General features: G+C 37.1%; 4 protein-coding genes across 4 annotated transcripts; 2 read left to right on the top strand and 2 right to left on the bottom strand.

Annotated features, from left to right (window-relative positions):
• Nucleotides 1-410: 410 nt before the first annotated feature.
• On the top strand, nt 411-5,402 carry LOC130966933 (auxin response factor 2B-like). Its single transcript, XM_057891752.1, has 15 exons — nt 411-838; nt 938-1,050; nt 1,145-1,240; nt 1,351-1,407; nt 1,528-1,683; nt 1,782-1,866; nt 1,986-2,076; nt 2,159-2,323; nt 2,516-2,635; nt 2,790-2,865; nt 2,947-3,118; nt 3,214-4,151; nt 4,241-4,431; nt 4,524-4,723; nt 4,879-5,402. Exons 1-14 carry the CDS (start codon nt 721-723, stop codon nt 4,699-4,701), a joined length of 2,556 nt encoding a protein of 851 aa, XP_057747735.1. The 5' UTR covers nt 411-720; the 3' UTR covers nt 4,702-4,723; nt 4,879-5,402.
• Nucleotides 5,403-5,812: 410 nt separating this feature from the next.
• On the bottom strand, nt 5,813-10,121 carry LOC130966934 (transcription factor SCREAM2-like). The gene is made up of 5 exons (XM_057891753.1): nt 9,039-10,121; nt 8,554-8,814; nt 6,918-7,088; nt 5,975-6,193; nt 5,813-5,892 (listed from the first exon to the last, which is right to left on the bottom strand). The coding sequence occupies exons 1-4, from the start codon at nt 10,101-10,103 to the stop codon at nt 6,101-6,103; spliced, it is 1,590 nt and encodes a 529-aa protein (XP_057747736.1). The 5' UTR covers nt 10,104-10,121; the 3' UTR covers nt 5,813-5,892; nt 5,975-6,100.
• Nucleotides 10,122-13,223: 3,102 nt separating this feature from the next.
• On the top strand, nt 13,224-18,913 carry LOC130965741 (chaperone protein ClpC, chloroplastic-like). Its single transcript, XM_057890502.1, has 10 exons — nt 13,224-13,430; nt 14,354-14,935; nt 15,284-15,399; nt 15,510-15,632; nt 15,720-15,905; nt 16,051-16,266; nt 16,471-16,688; nt 17,008-17,083; nt 17,156-17,245; nt 17,407-18,913. The coding sequence occupies exons 2-10, from the start codon at nt 14,371-14,373 to the stop codon at nt 18,583-18,585; spliced, it is 2,769 nt and encodes a 922-aa protein (XP_057746485.1). The 5' UTR covers nt 13,224-13,430; nt 14,354-14,370; the 3' UTR covers nt 18,586-18,913.
• A 611-nt stretch (nt 18,914-19,524) lies between these two features.
• On the bottom strand, nt 19,525-24,659 carry LOC130966764 (dual specificity protein phosphatase PHS1-like). The gene is made up of 11 exons (XM_057891590.1): nt 24,600-24,659; nt 24,177-24,266; nt 23,945-24,102; nt 23,515-23,716; nt 22,977-23,153; nt 22,714-22,874; nt 21,408-22,485; nt 20,948-21,094; nt 20,650-20,877; nt 20,269-20,426; nt 19,525-20,066 (listed from the first exon to the last, which is right to left on the bottom strand). The coding sequence occupies exons 1-11, from the start codon at nt 24,657-24,659 to the stop codon at nt 19,709-19,711; spliced, it is 2,817 nt and encodes a 938-aa protein (XP_057747573.1). The 3' UTR covers nt 19,525-19,708.
• Nucleotides 24,660-25,112: the final 453 nt, after the last annotated feature.

Here is a 25,112-nt window from a genome sequence, read left to right as displayed (position 1 = left end):
ATTGTTATTTTTATTGTATCAAATTAAAATATTATTGTAGTAGTACTAACTAATTTCATGTCTATCTTTGTATTAATTGTTTTTAGAATTTAAAAGTTGGTTATTCTTAAAATGTTGATGAATATATGTATTTTAAATTTTTGACTATTTTATATTTTTTATTTATGTGGGATCGATTTTATCAATTCAACTAGTAATTTATCGATTGAACCAATAAATCAATAAACTAATAACATGATCGGTTTGATCATTGGTTTGGTTCTTACCACTATTATCCATACTCGGCAATCCCCACCCGGCCCCCACTCAATCACTCATGTGTCCCGTTAACGGCGCTTATCACCGGCTGTAGCCGGTTGCCAGCGAAAGTGGTTTAAGAATTGACCGCGGTTGAAATAATTGCACGCAGTTTTGACCACTCTAGTTAAGTCTTCTCCCTCCGACAGTGCTGCTGCTCATTCAACCATTTCTCAGCTCACACACACGCACAGAGAGGAAAAATAAATAACACAAAAAGAAACAATAATTTAGAGAGAGAAAGAGTGTGTGTTTTTGAGAATTTGAGGGTTGCGTTTGTTTGTGTAGATTCTGGACTGTAGAAGAAGGGAAGAGACGAAGCTAAAAGATTTTCGGTTGTTTTTCCTTTTTCTTGTTTCTGTGATGTGATAGAGATTGTGCGTGTGTGTTTTTTGAGAGATCTGAGAGTGCGAGTAAGAAGTAATGGCATCAACAGAGGAATTGATGAACAGAAAAGTGGAAACCAACAACAACAATGGTGGAATGAACGCAGCAGAGGCTCAAAACGCTTCTTCTTCTTCTTCATCGTCATCAGCTAGAGGTATGTGTCTTTTAGCTTCTCATTTTTTATGGTTTCTCATGAGAAGCATTTGGTTCGTGGAGCGTGATTTGAGTATCTGGTTTGGCTTTGTTTTCACAGACGCGGAAGCTGCGCTTTACAAGGAGCTATGGCACGCATGTGCAGGTCCCCTTGTGACAGTGCCGAAAGAAGGAGAGCTCGTCTTCTATTTCCCTCAAGGACATATTGAGCAGGTTTAGCACCTTTCTCTCTTGTTTTCAATAATAAATTCTCCATTTCGGAGGTTCTACCTGTTCTTCCTTCTCTAATGGATATTTCTTTCTGTAGGTGGAGGCGTCCACGAATCAGGTTGCGGAGCAGCATATGCCGGTTTACGATCTCCCGTCCAAGATCCTCTGTCGCGTCATCAACGTCATGCTCAAGGTACTCTGAAATTGGATGGACGAGATTCCTGAATTTCTTGTTTTCTTATTTTTTAGATTCCTGAATTTCTTGTTTGCCAATTTTCCTAATTTTTTTACTGAAAATTTCAGGCGGAGCCGGACACAGATGAGGTGTTTGCTCAGGTGACTTTACTTCCGGAGCCAAATGTAAGTTATCCACTTGTTTTTGGCTTTTGGCTTGGTAGTTGTTGAATAACTTGTTTCTTTTCTCTCTCTCTCTCTCTAATTGTTTTTTTTTTTTGGGAAATTGGATCTTAATATTCACAGCAAGATGAGAATGCCGTGGAGAAAGCGCCTCCGCCAGCTCCGCCGCCACGATTTCACGTGCATTCGTTTTGCAAGACTCTAACGGCATCCGACACTAGTACTCATGGTGGATTTTCAGTGTTGAGACGACACGCTGACGAGTGTCTTCCTCCCTTGGTATGGGTTTCACCATTCGTTGTTATCAGTTCTTTTATCTGGGTTCATTACAGCTGAATTTGGAGGATTTATCATCGATTCTGTTTGTTTGTGAACAGGACATGTCAAAGCAGCCACCCACCCAGGAACTGGTGGCCAAGGATCTCCATGGAAATGAGTGGCGATTCAGGCATATCTTTCGCGGTAATTACTCATTTTTCTAGCAGTTATGACATACGTAGGAGAGGCATATCTTTTGTTTGGATAGTGTATCTTTTGTGTTATTTCTTTTGTCTGTCACTGAGGAGGCCTGAAAATTCCAGGTCAACCGCGCAGACACTTACTACAAAGTGGTTGGAGTGTTTTTGTCAGCTCCAAGAGGCTGGTTGCTGGGGATGCATTTATATTTCTGAGGTTTGTTATTTCGTGAGTGGGGTTTCTAAGATGTCACTGCTTTTGTTATTCTATTTAGTATGACTAATTTAGTAAGTTCCAGAGGTGAGAATGGGGAACTTCGAGTTGGTGTCAGGCGCGCAATGAGACAGCAGGGTAATGTTCCATCATCAGTTATCTCTAGCCACAGCATGCATCTTGGTGTGCTTGCAACTGCATGGCATGCCATCTTGACCGGGACCATGTTCACTGTTTATTACAAGCCGAGGTTTGTAATCCCCCCCCCCCCCCCCCCAAAAAGCTATGTCCATCTCAAGCTTGCAATAATTTATTATTGAATATTATGGGTGTGGGTGGCTAGGTGCCTGCATGCACTCATGGGTTGGTTTGATTGTTTGTTTCTTGCTGTTTGATTGCCCATTGTGGGATTTACCGTAATTCGTCCAATATTTACTTGCAGGACCAGTCCAGCTGAATTCATTGTACCATATGATCAGTATATGGAGTCTCTTAAAAACAATTATACTATAGGATTGCGGTTCAAAATGAGGTTTGAAGGTGAAGAGGCTCCTGAGCAAAGGTAGGATTGGTTAATGTGTCTTAGTCATATATTGTGATTTTCTTTTTCTTTTATGTCTCTTGTTTGTTTATGAAATTTGGATGTATTGCATTATTATTAATAAACATACAATTTGATGGAAGAAATTCCTGGCCTTGGCATGTTAAATGTGTAGGTTCACTGGTACTATTGTTGGGATTGAAGATGCCGACTCCAAGAGGTGGCCAGAATCCAAATGGAGAAGTCTAAAGGTTGTTCTCTTGTTTTTATGATAGTGGCTGCTTTGACAGGCATGTTTTAGACAAGTTCCTCATGTGTGATGTGTCTTTCAGGTGAGATGGGACGAAACATCTACCATACCTCGTCCTGAGAGAGTTTCCCCTTGGAAAATAGAGCCTGCTCTTGCTCCGCCAGCTCTAAACCCTCTTCCAATGCCCAGGCCTAAAAGGCCTCGTTTGAATGCCATTCCATCATCCCCAGATTCTTCTGTTCTTACTCGTGAAGGTATGTATAGGATAAGTGACATTGGATCTTCGGTGTTTAAGTATTCTTTCTTGCTGGTTATGTGAATTCTGATACATTCTTTTGTGGTTAGACAGCATCATCTAAAGCGAGCGTAGACCCTTTACCACCAAGCGGATTTCCAAGGGTCTTGCAAGGTCAAGAATTCTCGACCTTGCGGGGCAACTTTGCAGAAAGTAATGAGTCGGATACTGCTGAGAAGTCTGTCGTGTGGCCACCAGCAGTAGATGATGAGAAGATTGATGTTGTTTCTACTTCTAGACGGTATGGGCCAGAGAGCTGGATGTCAATGGGGAGGCATGAGCTGCCATACTCGGATCTTCTTTCAGGCTTTGGAGCCAATGGAGATCCTTCTTCCCGGTCATCCTTGATTGATCAGTCTGATTCTGTTGCTAACCCTGGTAGAAAGCATTTATTAGATCGTGAAGGCAAAACTAATGTGCCAAGTAGCAGTCCATGGTCTGTAATACCTTCTAGTTTATCACTCAACCTCTTGGAGCCTAATGCAAAAGTTTCTGCCCAAGGTGGTGATGCAGCTTACCAAATTCGAGGGAACTTGAGGTATGGTGCATTTGGTGAATACCCTGTGCTTCATGGTCATAAAGTTGAGAATTCACATGGTCATAAAGTTGAGAATTCACATGGAAACTTGTCAATGCCACCACCACCTCTTGCTCAATATGAGAGTCCTCGTTCCAAAGAACTGCTGCCTAAACCGAAATCAGCGAAAACCTCTGATGTTGCAAGACCCAAAGATGGTGACTGCAAACTATTTGGCATCTCACTTCTCAGTAGCCCACCTGCACCAGAGACTCCTACATCACAAAGAAATGTTGCAAGTGAGACAGTGAGTCACACGTACCCCACACACCAGCATCGTACATTTGAAAATGATCAGAAGTCTGAAAATTCAATGGGCTCTAAAGCAGCAGATGGTCTAGCTGTAGTCGATGAGCTGCATCTGAGAGATGTTCAACTCAAACCACATAGTGGTTCTGCTAGGAGTTGCACTAAAGTAAGATTCTTTAGTGTTCGATGGACTTTAAAGAAAATAACAGGTTGGACTTTTTCTGGTAAAATTAATCTATTGTTTTTTTATTTTAGGTTCACAAGAAGGGGATTGCCCTTGGTAGGTCAGTGGATCTGACGAAATTCAGTGGCTATGGTGAATTAATTGCTGAATTGGATCAGTTGTTTGAATTTGGGGGTGAACTGATATCTGCCAAAAAGGACTGGCTTACTGTATACACTGACAATGAGGGCGACATGATGCTTGTTGGTGATGATCCATGGCAGTAAGGATCGCTATTAATTACACATCTTAGTATTAAATCGTATATTTTCTTAAGAATGGGGAGATCATTTGCTTTCATTCTGTTTAATTCAGGGAGTTTTGTGCAATGGTACGTAAAATTTACATCTATCCCAGAGAGGAGATCCAGAAAATGAGCCCTGGTACTTTAAGTTCAAAAAACGAAGAGAACCAGTTGGCTAGTGAAGGTGTTGATGCACAAGAAATCAGATGCCAGCCGCATCACCCAACTTCAACGCCTGATCATTCTTAGATTTGTTTCCTGTAGCTTCCAGGTAACCCTGTTCTCACCTACTCCTATAAGCACCAGAGTCAATGATGTTTTCCATCCCCAGATATTTGTCCAATTCATGTTGTTGCATTGCGTGAACTTTGAACCTTAGTTTCCTGGAAGAATCTTCTGGTCTAACTTAACTTTGTCTTGATCCAGATTCCGGACTGGAGTGGATATATAGTATGGGACGACTGTTAGAAGCCATCCAGTTGGAGAATATGACCATATGAAGAAATTTCCAATTCTGAACTTGACTGCTTCTGAAGTACACGCATGTATTTGGAATCAGAATATGGATGGCATGAACGGGTATCCATCCAATTTTGGACCATGTCGTGGAATGAGTAGTATTAGTATATATGCATTTCTAGTAATAGGCTTAGTATAGTGTTAATGCATGATGCCTTGATCAAGGTGATATGGTGGGTTATGTTGGCCTTGCATTTTTCAACAATCCTGCCGTGTACATAGTTATTCTACCGTATCCTTAGAACCCCAACCCATTAATTAATGTAACTATGTTTCATATACAAGGGCGGTTTATCTGATTGTTAAATTTGATTGTCTCTTTATTTTAGTGATAACTTGTGCCAGTATATGAGAACTCATCGGAGATCATTATCATTGTGGATATCAATTTGGATTTTGCAACATGTATAATATAATTATAATTCTGTGCCTTTCCACATTTGTGCCTTGGTGTTTGGTGGGTGAGGTAGCATTACGGTCATAGGGTTTCCGCGTGAACGGTGAAGATTAAAATTCTAGTCATATCCTGATAGAAGAAAGTGGACACTTTAGTCCGAAAATCTTGATGGGGGATTTGAAAATTATTTAGTACTGTAATGTGTCGTGGGTAATTGTTGATGTGGCATTACTACTTGCAATGTGGTGCTCTCTAGTTTCTAGTTTCTACCGATGTTACGTGATAAAGCTTCCTTCCTAGAAAGCACCAAGGTCGAAGGTCCAATTATAGTTTTTCATTTAAATAAAAACACAACTTTTCAACCAGAAACACAAACGCTATTGTAGCACGTTGTGGACCTCATCATCTTCCATGTTCTGTCCTTTATGTCTATAAAGCTTTGGCCCTAAGGGTTGGTCATTTATTTTGATTACTAAAAGTAGGCTCCGGTGGGGACTCTGGCTGGCGAAACCCTTAAATCTTTCCTGCATTTGCATGCTAAAAGCGTTATACATAGGGACCATGAATTGAAATTAAGTTTGATTCAAGTTCAAAATGTGCATGTACATGTACTCGGTGCTAAACAGTGTGCTCGTGCTGTTTATCCGGTAAAATCCATGTAAAATTTCTCCCACTTTGACCAAAAGATAACTAAATAATAGAAACTTATGAAGTTTCTAGCAATATCACACACTAAATGATGTTATGGAAGCCAGATGCTTCAGATGCTTCAATGAGTGCTGCTTTGATTTGATCTGGGTGGAGATCCTGACCTTCATTGCATTGCTGAAAAAAGTAGGAAAGTTAACCCCTTCACCCAAAAAACTTGAAATAAACAAGAAACTTAATGAATGTACGTACTAGAGAAGCAGAAATCATAGTAGCATTAATATAACTCTTGTGATGCATGGAATATAAACTGCCACTTATAACATCATCTATGCTAGATATAAAAAAAAATTAGCCTCTAAAATTAACCACCAGAATAGAATATACTTTGAAATACAAAATATATATTGACAATGAGCTAAACTACACATGTATTTATACACAAATATATGGTACTCGATTTTGGTAGCTGATTTAGGTGTGCAAATAGCATTTTTGTGATAACATATATATCTATTAAAAATCAGTCATCAATATAAAATACGCATTGAAATAAGAATACATATTAAAAATGAAATAAACTACTTAACTACATGCCAATGTATTATATTTCAAATGGCATAGTCTCCCATACTCATTTAAGAGGTCGCGGTTCGAATTTTTCTATCTTTGGTAAAAAAGAAAAACTACTTAAGTACCTATGTATTTATAACTAAATACATGGTGGCTGATTTTAGGGTACAAATAACATATTTATTGTATTGTATAAGGTACAATAATAATATGAACTTATACCAAGAGTTTGAAGTGGTAAGTATTGGGAATATATCAAGTAATAATTTCGTGAGTATGGAACAAAAGATATAGATTTAAAAGAGTGCATGTTAGCACGCATATATACCTCAGCTCGAAAAATGTCCATAGCAAAGCCATTGAAGAAACTGATAACAGCCTGCTGGATATCTAACCCAAGGTTGTCCAAAGTGGTGAGTGTTGAGAGCAACAGACCAGGCTTCTGATCACAAAACATATGGATATTTACTCCTCTTCCTTCACGCAACCCAACCTCAACCTTTACATAGTGAACACAAATAATTAATAAAAACAGAAATCACAAATAATATTGCATGCTTGCATTGCATTGTGTTAATGATAGTCTATATGCATATACAAACTCTTAACTAATATACTTATCCGAATTTAAAATCATCTCCTATAATAACAACACTACTTATCTTTAGAGAATTTCTTTCTTTTCCCTCTTTAGTAATGAACCTGATCTTGAATTAGAAGGAATTTTAGGTCCACCATCTAATATTGTAAGAACACTTCAACAACAATATAAATAACAAATCATATTTGAAATTTTTTTGGTGAAGAGTGATGTTTGGTGAAGGTTAAAAAACGGAGTGTGCAAGCAGAAGTGCAAAATTTACACCATTGACAGTGAAGGAATATTAAAATCTTTAACTAAAAACAACATAATGTAACAAAATTATAGAATTTGATAATCACTCTATCTTAACCAAATTTTTAATGAGATAAAAAGTAGTAATTAGTGATGTTACTTCACCTTAGCAAAATTCCTTTTAAAGAAATCCTAAATGGTAATCACTCAACTCAAATCAAATCTCTGACATAGAAATACAAAGTGATAATTTGTGATACTCCATTCAAAATACCAAATTAAATGATATAAACACTTAATTTAAAATGCAAAAAAAGATACTAAAAATAAAAAATCAGTCTTCTTTGACTAAAAGAATGACTAATGACTTAATACACAAAATAAATATAAAGACACAACATATATAAAAAAAAACCTTACATTTTAACTTTCATTGCATCATCATAAAACTAAGTTAACCAAACCATTTATTTATATTGTTTTTGTGGAGGCAACAAGACACCACTAACTATGAGACTCTTGGTCTTGTATACAAGTTGGATAATATAAATTGTATATATATCGTTGACCATGAGTAATAGTCAAACCTTTTATGCATATCACAGTATGACATGTGTAACTAGACATTAACAACTTGATTTTATGATTATTCTAAAATTTTCTTTAACAATTTAAATTAATTTTGACTTCTCACAGTGAAGAATGAAGAATATAGTTAATTTTGAAAAAAAGTGTACATTACACATGATGTCTTTAATTTTTTATTTTTTTAAGTGTAAAGAGTATATATAATCTTCACTCTTCACCTAACTTTCCGCTTCATCTTAGAATTGCTCATCTTAATTACATCTAAATTTAGCAACATAAAATACATGAAAAGTTGTCCAATTGACTCTTTTCCTAAACAAATGTCTGTAGTAGTGAGTCTCATATCAAGAAAAAGAATCATCTGAACATATATAACTTCCAGATAGACATGGTGTTGCTCATTGTTCGTATATCTACAATGGGTTTACGTACTAAATTAAATGTTGGAAATATACTTCATTCACAATGTGAGAGTGCAGTTATGAAATAAAAATGAGAAATAAAGACAATGAAGAAGAAGAACAATAATAGTTAATGTTACCCTGGCAGGCTGGTCATTGGGAGTTGGCAATGAAGAAGTGGGGCAAGAAGCAGTTTCCTTCATCATCATGCGGCTGGGAAGAGAAGCAGCTGCTGGCGTTAGAGTAGCAGTATTATTATTAGTTGGTGTCAAAGGATGATGCAAGCTTGAAGCAGGTGCCGTTGGAGGCATTGATTGCAATTCGTTATGAAGGTCATTAATCTTTTGCAGAAGTTCTTTCATATATTCAATTGCATCCCCAAGTATTGAAGCCCTGTCCATCTTTCATAACCACATATATAATAACACTAATAATTATACATGTTAGCTTAATAAAAAATTAATCACTATGCGACTCATCATCTGAACCATATAAATTTATGCGTTTTTGAATGCTTTAAGCTAAGACCTGTAAAGTAAATTAAGTTCATGCAGTTCACATTATTTGAGTGAAAGAAGAAGAATGAACAAATTAAAACAGTGGCTATTAAGAACACGTTGCTTACTTTGCTGATATTAGGAACAACGGATCTGAGCATGTAGAGTCTGTCATTGAGCTTCTTCCTTCTGCGGCGTTCAGCCATCAAGTTCTTAGCAGGCATCCCTGTCTTCTTCTTGTTATTATTCCCTTTCTGCAAATTGAGATTATTGTTACTGTTTTTGTTGTTGTTTTCACCAATAATATTCTTGTTTTTACTACTACTCTCTGATTCAATCTTCATATCCTCAACCATGTCATGATCAGAATAATCATCATAGCTGTTTAACAAACTTCCATCTCCAGTATCTTCCATCTCCAGCTTCCTTTTCTCTTCTTCATTATTATTATTCCCTTGTTGTTCCTCCTCATCAAGTTTGCCCTTTCCTCTTTCATCTGTGACGTTGATTTTCCTGTGTTGTGCTGCTCTCTTCTGAAAGAGTGTTGGTTGTGCACCTGATGATGGAGGTAATGATTCAAGAGGTCTCATGAGTATGTTGGAGTACTTGTTGTTCATCATCCATGATGATGAACTTGCAGCAACCGCACTACTACCAGTATTATTCTCAATGTTATTGTGAAAACCCTCAAAGAGGGCAAACTTATTGGGCGGTTTATCTTCTTCTTCATGTTCTTGTGGGATTACACAGCTCATGGTTGCTGATAAGCTATTATTATTGGGGTCTGATGATGAGTTGTTCAAACTTGTTGGAAAGCCTAAACCCCCCAAGAGAGTAGCATCTGCGTTTGATGGAGAGGTAGCGAAACCTTGAGGTTCAAGAAACCCCATCACCTGTTGGCAACTATTATTATTTCCACCATTTTGATCAAACAAAGGGTTATTGGTGCTGCTGCTAGGGATCATCATGCCACTTAGAAGAGAAGAAAACATGGGTTTTGGAGTGGCCTGATGAGGGTAGTGAAGGTTGGTGATGAACGACATGGATGAAGGGAAAGAAGAGGGATGGAAGAAAGAGTTGCTGTTGTTGTTATCTTGGTGAAAGAAGTTCATGTCCCTTGTATCTGAATCTGAATCCGGAGGTTGATTTTGGATAGTAGTAACAGTGTTGTTGTTGTTGTTGTTGTTTGGCATGTACCAATCTTCATTGACTACCTGAGGAGGAGGCATGATAGGAATAGGGACAAGTTGATAGGTGTTGTTGGCATCAGAGAGCTCTCTTTCTTCCATGAGACAAGTGCTGTTTGTGCTGGACATGCTTGTTGCTTCTTGTTGTAGTAACGGAAGTTGGGGGAAAAAAACAAAGTAGACAAGTTAAAGGTGTAAAGGGATTTGCTTTTACTCAAGGTGTCTCAAGGCCTTGGCTCTTTTCCGGGGAAACAACGCAAAACCAGCTTCAACAACCACCCAATACCGCGTAACGTATTTTAACGCTATATCGTCACTTCCTTACCGCCACATCAATCAACCAGCATGTTCCGTTCTTGGACTTCCAGATATATATCACTAATTAATAACACCACAGGGTTTAAACATGCTACTTATTGCTTGCATCACTCCCACTTCTGTACTTATATATCTGTAAATACTACCACCGTGTAAGTCAGTACAGATTAATGTTCGTTCCGTTATAATTTAATGGGTTATGCTACAAGACGCCAAAATCATCTACCAACTATCACGGTATAAAATATATGTTAGAATATAAATATATATTAAAAATAAATTAAATTACACATATATTTATACATAAATACATTAGTAGTTAATTTTAGTGACTAATTTTAATATACAAACAACATTTTTTTAATTGAATATATATGAATTAAAAATAGTTTAATTTAAAAAAATAATAGTGTAGAGTGTTTTATAATACTGTAATCATATTCATTTTTTTAATAATCATTCACGTAATTAATGTAAAAATTAATTATTTTTACATAATTAAATATACATATATAAAAATATTTTATATTGATAATATATTAAAATTAAATTCTTAAATATAAATAAATAACTTATTATATCAAAAGAATATAAAGGGCGGGGAACACTTGCTTATTAAGGTAAACGTTTTTCTTGTCTTTATATTTTTCTCTTTTTCATATATTATATCAATAGATACTAATATATCTATTAAATTTTTTATTTATTAAATATGTGTAAAAATAATAAAATTAAGATTAGTTAAAATGATCAATAATTTACAATTTAATTAAAAATAAAAAAGTATTTTTTTATAATTATATATAATGATAAATTTTTTTAAAAAATTATATACTATGTGTATTAGATACAGATGTATATTAGTTTGATATTCAGCCACTAAATATGCTATGTATATATTAATATGAATTTAATTTTAATATATTAATAATATAAAATTATATGTATTTATGTAATACTATATCAATAAAAATAATTAATTTTTATATTAACTAGCTGAATGATCTTTTAAAATTAAACTCTATTAATATAAGAGAAGTTTAGATTTTTTCTGATGAGGACTTAAACATACAGTGCTGTGTTTTGTCATGGGATTGCATTAAAAGAAGTAGTACCTTATTAGGGTTTTGAAAGTCAAGTCTGATATGAGAGAGAGGAAGATGGTAGAAAAACAAGAAAAAGAGGGCATGGTTAAATAAAGTGAGAAAAATTATGAGAATCAATAAAAATGATGGATATGGATATAGCAGTTTGAATAATCTCGAGCATCTCGTGAATCCCCTTTATTTGTCAACAACAGTTACTGCCCAATCTTGAAACCAATTTTACACCTCTCTCCCCACCGCACCACAACGCTCATCTGTTTTCCCTACTTCTCCAACTTATACATTTTATTTAATTATTTTTAAAATATTTATTAAAATTTCATACGGTTATAATTTTAAATTTCTAACTCATGAATTATTTACTAATGAGTACTGATAAAAGCTAGCTTCAAATTACAATATAATTTTTTATATATAAAAATATACTGATCGATCTAATAAGTATCTTTACCAAAAACCATTCAAAATCATAGCCGAATTTCCAAAACCGTTGAGGCCCGCTGAATGTATATGAATTCTGTAAAAATGTTTTGAAATCAACATAAGATATATGCCCAATATGCTTGGAAAAACAAAGGGGGACAAGATCTTAATTAAGTTGCATGCAGCTGTGCTGTGAGTATATATTATATATGGTGTATTAATGTTTGTCCACTAAGCTCGTGAGCATGTTGCAGAACGTACGTTTAATTTGCCTGTGTCTGATGGTGTGGGGCATATGCCGTATACCAATACCAAGTTATTTAAATCAACATCATTTCATCAATGTGCTGAAAGTGATGCATCTCATCACAGCAGTAGTAGGTTTTTCTAGTTTAACTATAACTAAAGTTACTTTACATTTTTAAAAATAAAAAAATTTAATGACTTACGGTTATACGGCTATTTAAGGAGTAGATTTTTGAGGTGAAAAACGCCAACATCAAGGAAACTTTGGCTGTTTACACCCCCAATACATATTATAATTTTCAAAATATTTCTCATTATTATTTTTCTTTTCATGATATTGAAATAACATTTATTATTATTATTTTTTTTTGGGCAACTTATTTCTAATTTCGTTCACTATGAAAGTATAATTTTAGAGAATAACACTTATTTTTTTTTGTGTGAAAAATAAATAGCATTTAAAGTACTGGTTTTTAAAAATAAGGCCCATAACTTTTTTCATGGTCTTGAATAAGGCCCACAACTTAAAGTACTGGTTTGGGTAACCCAGTTTCTTTTTGGACCATACTTTACCCACTTTTAAGTTTTGCTACAATTTAAGGGGCGTTTCAGAGCGGCGATCCTTGAGAAAAGCCCAATATATGAAAGCCCATAGCTTTCATTTGAATGCCTAATCTAGTTATGAACGAATTTGAGTAATTTCATTATGCACGAAACAATAGATTATCTTTCTTGCAAGAAACATTTATTGAACTCAATTTCAAAGAAATAACATTTTTGAACAACAACTACGCTTTACCCATGAATGGCTAAGAAGGGGATAAAATGAGTTGCCAATTGCAAACTGGTCATCAGAATTCACATCCCAACAAAAAGAGCCTCATGCATTTCGTTTCTTGCGTGTCAATTCCAAAGCACTAAAGTGAACCAATAAAAGGCGAACACGTGTTATCGAAGTATGGGGAGAGTTTGATATAATAAGAGAGGGTGCAGGGAAGGGTAGGTAGAGGTGAGGGGCAAACGACATATATAAGGCTGGCGTAGCTCTATTGTTGTCGACGACCGCATTTTATCTGTTACCTTTTTCCTCCCTCCTCGCCCCACCGTACAAACCGAACTTAAACCCAAACCCTCTATTTATCTTTCTATCTGAATTTATTTTACAATCCTTTAATTTTTTCCATTTATATTTCTCAATCTTTTCTGGGTCGAAGTTGGATTTGTGTGGCGAGGGCTTCTGGTGAGTTCATTGCGCTTTTTGCGTTTGTTGTTCGGTGTGGTAGTTCAATAGCTGCTTCGATTAGGTTTTGCAGCTAAGGTTGTGTTGAGTACATGGGTTGTTGCATTTTCCCTTCCGTTTGCTTGTGTGGGTTTTACTATGTATTTTCTGGTTTTGCGCACCAGGTGTTTGTTTAAATGTTTTAATGTGCCTTTGTTGTTGGGCTGACCTCTCTCTCTCTCTCTCTCTCTCTCTCTCTCTCTCTCTCATGCCTTTAGCTCTATTATTTTATGAAGTTTGTCACTGTCAAGTTTCCAAAGCTTCAAGTTCCTTGTTATTTGTTATAATTATTATTGGTTTCGTTTTGGTTCTTGGTGTTGATTTGTTAGTCCACGTTCGATACTCTGTTGGAACCTCCGTGGGCATCATGTCAAGTTCGGTTTTCTTGCTGGAGTGGTGGCTGTACTTTGTTTTTTGATGGATTGAATGATTTACTTTAGCTTAAATTGGGAAGTTGTCGAGCAGAATGGAAAATGTTTTTGTTTTCAGCTTTCTCCATAGCTGTAATGTCTTCTTTTGGAATTGTACAATGATTGTGAAATGCGTCTGTTTAATCTCCTGGGTGATATACATTGGAAGTTTTTCTTTGCTTGTGGGAGTGAGGGCTCACTAGTGAAAATGACGGAGCCCATGTACACCTTTTTCATCCCGCAATCATTGCAACGATTACACTTGGTAATCCTACCCCATTTAGTGAGAAAAGGCTTGGTTGTAGTTGTTTCTTGTACTTATGGTTTGCAGTTCCATTTTATAATTTTGGCTGGTTGATGTGTCCAAAGATGTGGTCGTTTTTTTTTTTTGGGGGGGGGGGGGGGGGGTGTGGCATTCTGTTTTTTCAAGTGTGTTACCCATTGGCTAATATTATGGTTAATTGAAAAATGCAGCCAGCAGTTCAGAAATCATGCCGACGGTTTTGGCTCAGTCAATTAATTTACCTGGCCTAGTGGCTAGGCAAAGGCATAGTCAACTGAGGGGATTAGGAAAATTTAAAAGATCAGTGGTAATGATGTCTGCCTTACAAGTGCCTGGATCAAGGCTGATAGGTTTCTCAGGCTTACGTACTCTTAATCCTTTGGATACTAAGTCGAGACATGTTCAAGATTTGCATTCAAAGGTGTTAACTGCTTCTTCTTCAAGGAGAGCAAGGGCTAGAAGATGCATACCTAAAGCCATGTTTGAGCGTTTCACGGAGAAAGCAATCAAAGTAATCATGCTGGCCCAGGAGGAGGCAAGACGACTTGGTCACAATTTTGTTGGAACAGAACAGATTCTATTGGGGCTAATTGGTGAAGGTACTGGAATTGCTGCTAAGGTTCTAAAGTCTATGGGGATTAACCTTAAAGATGCACGTGTAGAAGTTGAAAAGATAATTGGAAGGGGTAGTGGATTTGTTGCTGTTGAGATTCCATTCACTCCCCGTGCAAAACGTGTTCTGGAACTCTCACTGGATGAAGCTCGTCAACTTGGTAAGTACTTTCTACCTTTATTTGCTATTTCATATGTCTAATTAAGTAGTTTTCAGAAGATGTCCATTACAGAGAAATTGCTTCCCGTCACCCATTTGTCTATTACTTAGCAGTTTTCGGAGTTTTTTTTTTGGTTGTTGTTATTGACTTAATGTAGCCTGAAATGTGGTAGGAATGATTTGGTTAAATTGGGTCAAGATCATATTATTTTTCCCTAAATTTTTGTAATTGTTATTTATTTTTTATTTGAAGAGTCAGTTAAGGTTTGATGAGTTTTGAATTGGATGAACAAAGTAAAGGAGCAGAGGATTGGATGAATTACCCTGATTAACATTGACCAACTTGCAGGTCACAATTATATTGGATCTGAACACTTGCTTCTTGGTCTCCTTCGTGAGGGTGAAGGTGTAGCAGCACGTGTTCTTGAAAACCTGGGTGCTGATCCAGCTAATATTCGCACTCAGGCTAGTATTATGGCTTTGTTTACTTCCTTTCTGCATATTTCCGATATATATGCATATTTTTATCTTAACTTCCTTTTCTTAATCTTATAATCTCTATGGGTTGGATGCAGGTTATCCGCATGGTTGGTGAGAGTGCTGACAGTGTTGGTGCTACTGTAGGCTCAGGTAGTAGCAGCAATAAGATGCCGACTTTGGAGGAGTATGGCACAAATTTGACCAAGTTAGCAGAGGAGGTAATTGGCTTTTCCTAGTCTTCTTCAATGAAGATTGTAGATTAGGTATCATTCTGTATTTATTTATCTTCTTCCTTCCAACCTCAGGGAAAATTGGATCCTGTTGTCGGAAGGCAGCAACAAATTGAACGTGTCACTCAAATTTTAGGTCGTCGTACCAAAAACAACCCTTGCCTTATTGGAGAACCTGGTGTTGGGAAGACAGCTATTGCTGAAGGTCTTGCCCAACGTATTGCAAATGGGGATGTTCCTGAAACCATAGAGGGAAAGAAGGTAAGGAGGATTATTCTCTCTGTTGAATGTAAATGGTGATCCGTTTTATAATTGATTTAATGTTATACTCTCCCTTGTGCTAGTTACCCATATATGCCTTTTCATTTCTACGCTATTGAGCAGCCCTCTGTTCTGCATGATTTAGGTTATAACCCTTGATATGGGACTGCTTGTAGCTGGAACTAAATATCGTGGAGAATTTGAAGAGAGGCTGAAGAAACTAATGGAGGAAATCAAACAGAGTGATGAGATAATACTATTTATTGATGAAGTCCACACTCTGATTGGAGCAGGAGCAGCTGAAGGGGCGATTGATGCTGCAAACATATTAAAACCAGCTCTTGCTAGAGGGGAATTGCAGGTAGTCATTTTCCTTAACAAGTTGAAAAAGGAGGCTACTTGGTTGTCTGACCTTGACAATAATTTGTTTTTGCATCCTTTTGAACTAAATTATAAAAATACAACATGGGTACAAGAGTTGCTCTTTTATGTTCTGGTTATTCTATGTTTTGATCCAATTAAAGAAATGTCACTTAACTATGTATTTGGCTTGAAATTTATGTAGTGTATAGGAGCTACGACACTGGATGAATACAGGAAGCACATTGAAAAGGATCCAGCTTTGGAAAGACGATTCCAGCCAGTTAAAGTGCCAGAGCCAACTGTGGATGAAACCATACAAATACTGAGAGGACTTAGAGAGCGCTATGAAATTCACCACAAGCTCCGCTATACTGATGAAGCCCTTGTAGCTGCTGCACAGTTGTCACACCAATATATCAGGTTTGTCATAATTATTCTACACCTTCTCTGTGGAGTTGTCTTTTAATATAGTGCTGGATCAGACCTTTTTTTTTCATGTTTAAATTTCAACCATTCTACTAAACTTGATGTAGAATCATTTAATCGTCTGAAATTTAGCATAAATTCTCCTCTTTGAATTGTATTACTTCTATCTGTATTTATTTGGAAAGTCTAATATAGCTGTTTGATATCAGTAGATTAATCAAAATGCTGGTTCACTCATCCACACCCAAACCTATACTGCTTTTTGGGATATCATAAGTGTTTTCTAGCTTATAATTAATGCTGTCTCCTGTAGTGATCGATTTTTGCCTGATAAAGCAATAGATTTGCTTGATGAAGCTGGTTCTCGAGTTCGTCTTCAACATGCACAGGTAAATTGTTTGTCTTAACTAGAATTGCTATTTTAGTCCACTGTTATGCTAATTGGGCTTATGTACTTACAGTTACCTGAAGAAGCAAAGGAACTTGACAAGGAGGTCAGGCAGATTGTGAAGGAGAAAGAAGAAGCTGTACGCAACCAAGACTTTGAGAAGGTACTGCTTTACTTACTATCTCACTCATAAAGTTGTACAATAGAGATGGAGGGCATTTTTCTTTTATTTGTCTCTGTTTCTAGTTTTGTTTAGTTTAACAGAAAGTATGTTGGTTTTTTCACATCAATTAATTGACTAATGAAGCATGCATTTCTTTATAGGCTGGAGAGCTACGAGATAGAGAAATGGATCTCAAGGCACAGATCTCAGCTCTTGTTGAGAAAGGCAAGGAGATGAGCAAGGCAGAGAGTGAGGCAGGAGATGCAGGTCCAGTTGTGACTGAAGTTGACATACAACACATTGTCTCTTCTTGGACAGGTATTCCTGTCGAGAAAGTATCAACAGATGAATCCGATCGTCTTCTCAAGATGGAAGAGACATTACACAAGCGAGTCATTGGTCAGGATGAAGCAGTAAAAGCCATTAGTCGTGCTATCCGTCGAGCCCGGGTTGGATTGAAGAACCCTAATCGTCCAATTGCCAGCTTCATCTTTTCTGGGCCAACTGGTGTGGGAAAGTCTGAGTTGGCGAAAGCACTGGCTGCATACTACTTTGGTTCTGAAGAAGCCATGATTCGGCTTGATATGAGTGAATTTATGGAAAGACACACGGTGTCAAAACTCATTGGTTCCCCTCCTGGATATGTTGGATATACCGAGGGTGGTCAACTGACCGAGGCAGTTCGGCGTCGTCCCTACACAGTTGTACTTTTCGATGAGATTGAGAAAGCCCATCCTGATGTGTTCAATATGATGCTTCAGATCCTGGAAGATGGAAGGCTAACAGACAGCAAGGGAAGAACTGTGGACTTCAAGAACACACTTCTTATAATGACATCAAATGTTGGAAGTAGTGTGATTGAGAAGGGAGGCCGCAAAATAGGATTTGACCTCGAATACGATGAGAAGGACAGCAGCTATAACCGAATCAAGAGCTTGGTGACCGAGGAGCTGAAGCAATACTTTAGACCAGAATTTTTGAACAGGCTGGATGAAATGATCGTTTTCAGGCAACTCACGAAACTTGAGGTGAAGGAGATAGCTGACATAATGCTGAAGGAGGTGTTTGAGAGGCTGAAAGCTAAAGATATTGATCTTTCGGTGACAGAGAGGTTCAGAGAGAGAGTGGTTGAGGAGGGCTATAATCCTAGTTATGGGGCTAGGCCTCTAAGAAGAGCGATAATGCGACTTTTGGAGGACAGCATGGCAGAGAAGATGCTTGCTAGAGAGATCAAAGAGGGAGACTCTGTTATTGTGGATGCTGATTCTGATGGCAATGTGATCGTGCTCAATGGTAGCAGTGGTGCCCCGGATTCACTACCCGAGCCTCTTCCTGTGTAACGTTAATGCCTTTGTCTAAGATGTTTTGTGTTTGTTTCATTTTGAACATAGTCAGTCTTAGTTTTGTTTAGTTGTCAACAATGAACCTACAGCTGTTCATTTCAACGCTGGTAGTCCGAGGGCGTGTTTTGCCCTTCACCAAGAAAGAAAATAGAACAGGGACCAATACCATGACAATGAGAACTTGCGCCGTACCTCGGATATTGTGCATCAATGTACAATTTTAGTGGAAGCGGGATGTCTTTACTCTTCCAATCATAAGCACGATATTCACTTAGTCATGATTACGGTGAACTACAAAATACAAATTACTGGTTTTTTTTCTTAATTATTTCAAGTTAGTAGCCCAAGAATTAAAAAGAATAGTTACATTGTTAAACTATAATTATGATATTTAATTTAATTAGGGTAAGCCATATATAGTAAAATAAAAGAAAAAAACTAATCGAAACACGATAAATAACACGACGAAAAAAACAGATTAAGAATATCATGTTTATTATAACTGAAGTGTATCAGTATTCAGTAATAGTCCTTCCAAAAAAAGAAAAGAAAGAAAAGTGATAAAAAAAAAGTGCATTATAATTCAGAAGTCATTGCCCAGTTTGACCGATCACCGTCACATGCCATCTCTAATTGTATGATAACTGATTACCGAGAGATCTCAAAGCAGTATGCTCTTTGGGTATTCGAACCTTTTTCAAAGTAAACTGCACGCTCTCAATTTGAAAGTGATATTCCCCTCTCACATAAACAGTAACTGATTCTGAATAATCTGCTTGTATTTATCAGTAAATTATGTATCAATAATGAAATATTTTAGTTACAGTATCTTATTAGTAAATTTGATGATTATTTTTATCTATCACTATCATATTTATCGGTGAGATAACTATGCAAATGTTGAGAAAATATCATCTTAGAAGAACATTCACCTATAATAACCCCCACATGTTGCAACCTTTAACCCTTTAGGTTTTACAGGAGAGAAGCTAGAAGAAATGGACAGAAGAAAAACTATACTTCAGGCGTAGCTGCTCAAGTAAAATATTTACCCTCATTAGTTCCTATACTTACTATCTGTTGCTAGAGTAAAGTAAGTTGGATTTACAGTATCTTGTATTCACTCATCTGTTGAATGAGAGGACCTTTGTGTCGGGCTGACACTTCCGCCACGGCTAATCTTCAAAGCTGTCAATGCCTTTTGGATCTCCATTGACATGGCACTATCTACACTCCCAGATGATAGCTTCTTATGGGCTTTCTGCAGATGCAGTTTCAGTGAGCCACTGCTTAGTCCTGCATTCTTCCCACATATGGGGCAAACTTTCATGCTCGGTTTCCGCTGCTGCCACTCCATTGACACCTTCCCGTGCAGTTTCTGATCTAATTTCAGTAAGATCTTTGCGAAACCATCATTAGGTTGTGCCCGGCGATGAACTCGTTTCAGAGCATTCCATGCTTCTAATAAAGTTAAGTTCCTGCAACATATCAGAGAAGATATACTACTTATAATGGCCACATGCTGAATCATATTAGTTACTTCATTGTATCAAACCATGAAGAATTGATGGCTGTTCAAATAAATAGCTCATGAAGAATTGATAGCAACTAAGATTCAAATATTTAAATACGATTCTCTCCTATTATTTTACCAAGGATTCTATATTTACCATTACTTACTTCCTGAGCATTAAGTAAGCAAGGACCACTGTCACACTTCTGCTTTTCCCTTCAAAGCAATGAACTAAAACTTTCTGACCATTTTGTTCAACATGATCTATAAAATCACATGATTCTTCAAATATGCTGCTGATGTTACAATCTTCATTGTCATACACCTGTCCAAATAGGAGGGCGAACAGAACCTATATCAAGACATTTTCCTGAAGGGAACCTAATATTAGAATTAAAAGTAAAAGTTGAACAAAAAAGAATAGTTCAGAAATTAAGTGGGAGGAGTTCAACTAGTTCAAATAAAGTAGATCTTTAAAAATAAGATAGAATAGTTGAGTGTAGAATAATTGAGTGCATTAGTTAGAATCTGGAATATGACTTGCTTACAGAGAAATTCTTGTACTCAAATAGATCAGGAAACTGAGTATCTGATTGTCCAATTTCATTGGTACACAAGCATATAATATGTGTGATTCCCAAGTATTGCAATGTATAAACAGATCTTGCAGCTAGTGCTCCACCAATGAACACAGTGCTTGTAACGGCAGATGGTTTCTCTGTACTTGCAGCGTCAGATATCAATGCAATTCTTTCAAGAATATGCTCAAGTCTGACCTGAAAGTTAAAATGGTAATGTATTCATATTTCATAAATATGAATCCTTAATCAGTGACAATGAAGATACCTTAAGTTCATATGCATCAACAATGATGTTATTATCACTACCCTCAAAAAATCCTGTATAGAAGTTGTTTTCCTGGCATAGTTTGATAGCATCACTTTTAAGCATTTCATTCCACTGCTCCAATTCTTTATTAGATTCAGCATCGACCTGGAAATCATAATATATTTAATTTGAGAACTCATAGCATCTCCAAAACCAAAATAGCCAAAACAAATCCACAAAATCTATGCTCTCACTTCTGAAAGCAGCAAAACGATATTTTAGTCACAATCATATGCAATGTCCACAACATCCAGTTTTTTGTAGATAGACATGAGATAAAAGTCTTCTTTTGCAAAAGATAACAACTGAATCATTATTTCTGATCCATAAAATCAAAGGGGAAAAATGTATCAAATTTTCATTGGCAGCTCCAAATCGATGCAACCAGTAAACAATATTATGCTACCTATGAGACAACCTTTGCAAATTTGTGAAAGTCACGAATCTTAGTTGTTAAGCGGAGACTGCGAAGTGGCTCCCCATTTCCTCTATAGAACTTTCCATACCGATTTTCTTTTGATGTTGAAGCAGAGTCACAACTATCTCTATTTCCCCAAGATGATGCCCTTGAAGCATATCTCTGAGATTCTGAATCAGTAAAATCTTGATGGTTATCATTAGAAAACCTCTCCCTACTGGTTGGAGAGTAACAATTACTACCAGTAGCCACTGAAGGTGACTCAGGTACCACTGAATCCTCTTTGTCACCTTCCCCCAAAGATATTTTGCTTATAATGTTCATAAATGATCGAAACAAGATATCTAGTCTTTGGTGAAGTGTTAGTAGGAATATATGGAAACCCTGCAAATCTCTAAGAGAAGACCGAAATCCGGTACGAAATGCATGAACTACTGGTGTCATGTCACTTGCATGTGTATCATGTGTATCAAGTGTATCCATGTCTTCTGGTGGAGGACATCCTAATTTCCCTCCAGTTATATCATATAAAAGGTTTGAGGCAAACTCAGAACTATGCAATAACAACTCAACCAACTTAGGATAATTAACCTGGTCATTTGCACGTTTTCCAGCAGGGGGCCGGCGAGGAACGCCTGAATCAATGGCTACAATGTTAAAATCGGGAGATTCCTTTTGCCTCTCCAGGCTCATGTCAACGGATCTCGGAGACTCTAAAATATCAGACAGATCAGAAGCTTGTGATATCAAGTCAGGCTTATGAGAAATGAGTCTGCTGTCAACTGAAGTTGACCTTCTTTCTTTTTGAAGAGCCCTAATCGCTTTTGGTCTATATCGATTTATTGCAGAATCAAAGGCTGCTTCTATTGCATCTGTATTTGTAGAGATCTTCTTTTCAGCCAACAACAAATTTGCAGAATTCCCACGCCACCTAAGTTCACGACAAGGGAGCCTATCTTCATTTCTGATGACTAGGTCCAACATCAGCACCCTGCCAAGAGCTGCTGATGTACTTTCTGCAAATTCTTCGGACTCAAATGCACTAGAGTTCTCAAGCAAAGGTGATCCATGTACATAACTGCAAGAAGATAGGAAATACTTAGAATAAGCTAGTTAATGACATCTTCATAGGAATATTAGTTACCTAATATCCTTATCCTTCTAAGCTTCTATAGATATCATTTATTACTTCATTTATTTTCCTACTCGATAGGGACAAGGTGAGTACTTGCACATCTATATCTCAATGCCACTAATGGCAGAGTACAAAAGAATAAATCAGCTATTTGTCAGACTTAGATTGCACCTCATAAAAAAGAGACATCTGCTAAGCTCAAGAGCTTCCAAAAGTTCAAAACAGGTCACTTCCCCAATTTCATCACCCTCATCAGATGATGCTTCTTTAGCCTTTTCTGCAGCTTCTTTTATTTGGTGCCATTCTGAACTGGTATTGTGAATGACTCTAGCCTGCATTTCCAAATGACAGAAGAGAGTGAATAGAGTAGGAACACAATCCGATAGCCTAAGCTTGCCAATATGGTGTTTGTGTTATAAAACTAAGCAAACAACCTGTGGCGTTTGGACTCCCAAACACCTGGCAAATTCATAGCCAAGGCGTTCAGACTGTGTTGCCATTCTTGATGATGATATCTTTATAACAGCTGCTGCTTCTTTTGAAACAGCATCATCATTCCCAGCGCAGTTGAAAAAGGCAAAGAAGACAACCCCTCCAGAATTTACAGTTACCTATGAGTGCACATGAGATAAAAATAGTTTTAACCAAAAAAGTATGCATATACACTTCTCTCTGATTTGGTACTACAAACAAATAAACTAGTATATGAATTAATGGGATAGGTGCATATGCTATGCACAGAAGTACTTAGTGACAATCAATTGGGCAGAAGCTAAACCAGCAAGAAATTATAGTTTTTTCTAACTTCTGAGTTTTGAAGCTAACAATTATTGACAAGCTCAGCCTTGAAAGATATTATCCCTGTTTGCATATTCACATCTCAATACTTAAAGACCTTCCATTAAACACAGCAAGTAGTGCGTTGGTGAGTGTACATATTATATTATGATTTATGAGTATATAAATCCAAACCTCAAGAGCTTTGTTCATTTCATCCTCAATAAGTTCATTGCTACTGCTGTGTTCAATGTGGTGAAGCGAAATGAGCTTATCCCAAGAAAATGAACTCGATTCAATGTCCAACATGGAAGCTTTCCCAAGCCTATCCCACAAACTAGTTTCTGTTTGCTCAGGGGCTGTATCACATTTTGCACCCTGAATTGATTCGCCAATGCTGAACAACAACCATGATGAAGATTAGCAACAGATACACAGGGTCCGCACTTCAAAGCATATCAAAACCAAAGTAATGGAATCCAGAGAGCTGAGCACAGATACTAGTAGATTTTAGGATTAAAGAATGAATAAATAATCAAACATAGTGACATTGTTGAAATTTTCAGAGGCAATGATTGCAAATAAAAATGAAAGAGAATGGTGAGTGGTGGAAGCAACAACTGACGTCGGAGTAGAAGGCATGGTGGTGGCAGAACGGCAGCGACGGTGGGGGAATCCAGAGGAATTGGAATTGGAATTGGCAGTGCGTTTACGAACCAATTGGAGCCATTGCGTGAACCTAAACGCAGGCCCTGCGGTGAAATCTCCCAACATATACAAAACCTACATTCCCCTAACAATGTCAGATACTTTCAAACAACTTTCATAATGCCATGAGAGACACGGAATTTTCATACCCGGGAAGTATCGGTGAGAGGCAATGGGACCTCAATTTCAGGCTCGGAATCGTCGTTTTGGGGTTCCGATTGGTTCTCTTGGCCTTTGTCCTGCAGAGTACACTCCCACATGTAAATGTGAGAGAAAAGAAAAAGAGAGTAACTTTACATCACAGATAGGTTCAGGCTATGAACTTATGATGATGATGATGGCACGCATTTGGATTACAATTCTACGAGGCTGTAAAGATCATCATCACATTCGCAACACAATTCAATATTCATGGCATGCACATAATGATCTAAATACAGATGTCATCATGATGGTTGATTAATGGGAGTTTGGGGTGTGATTTGCTATTTTTCTTTTATTATTATTATATTATAATGTTTTTAATATATGACTATATATATGTAGGTGATAGAGGGTGTTAAGTTGTTAACCTGGGGTTGTGGAGGTATGGTGGTGATGATTGCATTCTCCTGCTTTTGCTCTTTTCCCATACTTTAAGACTATAGTCTTGTCTATAAATATGGAGTTAAAAACGCGTGTGGTGTTCCGTTTTCGTGAGAAAGGGGAAGTGAAGTCAAATAATGATGATACCCACTGCATTTATACACAGCAAGATTTCAACATCGGAAACACTCAACAGATCAGTAGCTATGTCTACTGAATATTGATATTGCATGTAGTATGGTATTGGCAGAATTGGGTAGTTTTATGAGCTTTCAGTTGAGGGAGTGGTGGTGGTTGTGGGTCCCGTGTAGGGTGGAAATGGCCTTGGAGATGGAACAACATTTAACTATTTAAGGCTTCAGCCAAACCGTGACTCCTATGACGGTGGTGATATGCCTTCACAATCATTTATGTTCGGTTGATGGGCGGTTTGGGTGGTAATTTGACTGGATGCTCAGGTGATGGACGGTTTGGGTGGTAATTTGACTGGAACAAGTGTA

Source organism: Arachis stenosperma, chromosome 3 (genome assembly GCF_014773155.1).
Source record: "Arachis stenosperma cultivar V10309 chromosome 3, arast.V10309.gnm1.PFL2, whole genome shotgun sequence".
NCBI lineage: Eukaryota > Viridiplantae > Streptophyta > Magnoliopsida > Fabales > Fabaceae > Arachis > Arachis stenosperma.
This window is presented reverse-complemented; position numbering and strand designations above follow the sequence as displayed.

What these genes read in the sequence shown, in the direction of transcription:
- LOC130966933 (XM_057891752.1), top strand. Translation starts at nt 721, where the DNA reads ATGGCATCAACAGAGGAATTGATGAACAGAAAAGTGGAAACCAACAAC. An exon ending in CTTTACTTCCGGAGCCAAAT is followed by an intron (nt 1,408 to 1,527) that starts GTAAGTTATCCA and finishes TAATATTCACAG; the next exon opens with CAAGATGAGAATGCCGTGGA. An exon ending in GTTGGTGATGATCCATGGCA is followed by an intron (nt 4,432 to 4,523) that starts GTAAGGATCGCT and finishes TGTTTAATTCAG; the next exon opens with GGAGTTTTGTGCAATGGTAC.
- LOC130966934 (XM_057891753.1), bottom strand. Translation starts at nt 10,103, where the DNA reads ATGCCAAACAACAACAACAACAACAACACTGTTACTACTATCCAAAAT. An exon ending in TTGTTCCTAATATCAGCAAA is followed by an intron (nt 8,815 to 9,038) that starts GTAAGCAACGTG and finishes TGGTTATGAAAG; the next exon opens with ATGGACAGGGCTTCAATACT. An exon ending in TGGACATTTTTCGAGCTGAG is followed by an intron (nt 6,194 to 6,917) that starts GTATATATGCGT and finishes TACTTTTTTCAG; the next exon opens with CAATGCAATGAAGGTCAGGA.
- LOC130965741 (XM_057890502.1), top strand. Translation starts at nt 14,371, where the DNA reads ATGCCGACGGTTTTGGCTCAGTCAATTAATTTACCTGGCCTAGTGGCT. An exon ending in AAACCATAGAGGGAAAGAAG is followed by an intron (nt 15,906 to 16,050) that starts GTAAGGAGGATT and finishes TGCATGATTTAG; the next exon opens with GTTATAACCCTTGATATGGG. An exon ending in GCAACCAAGACTTTGAGAAG is followed by an intron (nt 17,246 to 17,406) that starts GTACTGCTTTAC and finishes ATTTCTTTATAG; the next exon opens with GCTGGAGAGCTACGAGATAG.
- LOC130966764 (XM_057891590.1), bottom strand. Translation starts at nt 24,659, where the DNA reads ATGGGAAAAGAGCAAAAGCAGGAGAATGCAATCATCACCACCATACCT. An exon ending in CCATACCTCCACAACCCCAG is followed by an intron (nt 24,267 to 24,599) that starts GTTAACAACTTA and finishes TGTACTCTGCAG; the next exon opens with GACAAAGGCCAAGAGAACCA. An exon ending in TTGAGTACAAGAATTTCTCT is followed by an intron (nt 20,427 to 20,649) that starts GTAAGCAAGTCA and finishes CTATTTGGACAG; the next exon opens with GTGTATGACAATGAAGATTG.